Below are 2,760 nucleotides of genomic sequence, written 5' to 3'. Positions count from 1 at the left end.
AACATTATATGATTAGACATGCATGCCTTTCTCTCATTTGAAAAGCCAAGTTAAGCATCAAATTAATTTCTAAGTCGGAGCATCCCGACCTAGCATTGTTTTCTATGATCATAAAGGTTAAAACTTTAATCAAATTAGTAATCAATAGTCCTATATTTGGATCAATGATTTTGTTTTTAACAAATAACCATCAAGACCTGGTATATAAGGATAATTGGCCGAAATATTGGATTAACATTATAATTGTTATGTCTTTCCATTTGCATGCACATGGACGTATTTGTCATGTATCGCCATTCTGATTGTTTGAGCAGTGAGATGAGATGAGAATTTTGTAAATAGTAATAATATAGTTTGTGAATAGTAGTGAGATACTTTGAGTTGAGTACCTTTTAGATTTTAGGAAAAGAGAGAGAAAAAGTTGAATAAAAAATATTATAAAGTTAAAATATTTTAATAATATAGTTTTATAATATTATTTTTATCTGGATATTTAAAAAAATTTGAATTGTTTAACATTTTTATTTAAAAGTTTGAAAAAGTTGTAATAATTAGTTTAAAATTTTTGTATTTGAATTATATTTAGAAATAAAATAGTATGAGATGAAATAAAATTATCATATGAGAATTTTGTGTCTGATCTTATAAGGCCCCAAACCTGCGTGCATATTTGCGACAATGACCCAGAAACATATAGAAAAATAAGAACTGAAAAAACTGCTCCATCAATTCCTTGTCCGAAAGGAAGAGATTGGAAATATGATCTGTCTGATGTCCTTTCCTGTCCTCGGATAATGAGATCATAAAAATGATAAGAAAGGCGACATACCATGATGAGCGATGGGATATCCATAAGGTCGTAATCAGAATCATGCAATGAGTTTTTAGATTCCCATATTTATGTTTTCCTGCCTTCGATCCCAAGCAAACTAGTTGCTGAAATGCCTAAATCTCTGATCCCATATATCCATTCATCCCTCCACATACAACATCCATAAAGATGTGCACCTAATTCCATCTACTCAATGTTTTGTAACTAAGATTTCACCCTCTCACCTAAAATCTAGCGACAATAAAAAGCCCTCTCCTCCCAGCTTCTACACATATCAAACACACCTGCAACTACTAATTACCACTCCTGCATTTCACTCCCAAATTTCCCAAGCAAAAGAGAGACAATCGTGCAGACAAAGATGACCAAGCAAGCTTTCTTCTCCTTCTCACTTCTACTCTTTTTTCTTTGCCATGGCACCACAACTTTAGCACAGCCAGCTCAGGCCCCGGCCCTGCCCGCCTCAGCCCCATTAACTCAGCCTCCTACTACCTCTTCACCAGCGAGCAACGTTGACATCACCAAAATCCTCCAGGGGGCCGGGGAATTCACGATCTTAATCCGCCTCCTAAAGAGGACTGCAGTGGCTGATCAAATCAAAGGACAACTCAAAAAATCAAATAATGGCTTTACCCTTTTTGCTCCAACCGATACTGCATTTTCCAACCTCAGATCTGGCACTCTAAATTCTCTCAATGACGAAGACAAGATCCGACTTATACAGTTTCATACCTTACCCAGTTTTTATTCTCTATCAAACTTCGAAACTGTGAGCAACCCAGTCCGAACACAAGCAGGAGACAGCACCCCAGGGGAATACCCACTAAATGTAACCTCTATGGGAAACCAAGTTAATATATCAACCGGTGTAGTCAATGCCTCAGTGAGCGGAACAGTATATTCTGATAATCGTCTTGCTGTTTATCGAGTGGACAAAGTGCTTCTTCCTATGGATCTTTTCGTTGCGAAGACTCCCATAGCAGCCCCAGCCCCAGCCCCAACCAAGCCTAAGGCTAAGAAGAAGAAAGCAGCAGCCAGTCCAAAGGCTGAAGACGACACTCCGAAGGCAGCAGAGAGTCCAAAGGCCGCAAGCACAAGCACAAGCACAGGCACAGGAACTAGTACCAGTAATAGTATTCCTACAGTGGTTGATTCTGGTGCAGTGAGTCCGAAAAAGCATGGAATAATGGTACTGTCCGTTGGAGTTACTGTTTTGATTGCTGCATTTTCTATGTGACAAAACAGAAGAAAACTTCATGATCATAAGCACCATCAGGATCTATTTTTGTGGGGTCTAGTTGTCTATTACGGTATGATTTTGCTGCGTTGGTTTGAAGAGTCGATCGTCGCAATCACCGAGTGCTTGCAAATAATCAAATAATTGCTCTTCACCTGTTCATGTTGTACTTAATAGTTATGTTTTCCTGATATGTACATGCTGTGTCCTTTTCATCTTCGAGCTTGTTGCACATTCGAATAATTATTTTGTATCAATTTCCGAGAAAAATTATATATCTATATCCATTGGCTTGACCATTAATATTATTTATTTTCTCTTTCGAACACCATATATATTCAAATTTCGAACACCATGCATTGTGTCAATAAAATGGATGGTGTGTTGATTTTTAAGTAGAAGAACTTATTTCACAATATGGTTCTTTAATTTAATGCTTCATGCAGAAAAAAAAGGGCATTCCATTCAACATTGAGCCCGGCACATGAGTACCACACGAACAGCAAAATGACCACTAATATTATTATTAAGACAGTACTTTTGACAAATCAAACGACCAGATCAGTATTGGTAGGTTAAAGTTTTCATATTTGTTAAATTTAGTAAAATATATAAGAAGTTATTCGCATGATTATATTGATCCCAAGATTGGTGATGGGTTTGTGTCGGGTTAATCATCAGTTACGAAATT

The 2,760-nt window shown here is 36.9% G+C and overlaps 1 protein-coding gene across 1 annotated transcript; it reads left to right on the top strand.

Annotated features, from left to right (window-relative positions):
- The first annotated feature begins 961 nt into the window (after window positions 1-961).
- Window positions 962-2,365, top strand: LOC121240208 (fasciclin-like arabinogalactan protein 12). The gene has a single exon (XM_041137607.1). The coding sequence runs from the start codon at window positions 1,194-1,196 to the stop codon at window positions 2,067-2,069; it is 876 nt and encodes a 291-aa protein (XP_040993541.1). The 5' UTR covers window positions 962-1,193; the 3' UTR covers window positions 2,070-2,365.
- The last annotated feature ends 395 nt before the right edge of the window (window positions 2,366-2,760 follow it).

The sequence above is a fragment of the Juglans microcarpa x Juglans regia genome, chromosome 7S (genome assembly GCF_004785595.1).
Source record: "Juglans microcarpa x Juglans regia isolate MS1-56 chromosome 7S, Jm3101_v1.0, whole genome shotgun sequence".
Classification (NCBI taxonomy): Eukaryota; Viridiplantae; Streptophyta; class Magnoliopsida; order Fagales; family Juglandaceae; genus Juglans; species Juglans microcarpa x Juglans regia.
The sequence above is the reverse complement of the archived record's forward strand: the minus strand, read 5'-3'. Positions and strand labels throughout refer to the sequence as shown.

Coding starts and splice junctions, on each gene's coding strand:
- LOC121240208 (XM_041137607.1), top strand. CDS start 1,194: ATGACCAAGCAAGCTTTCTTCTCCTTCTCACTTCTACTCTTTTTTCTT.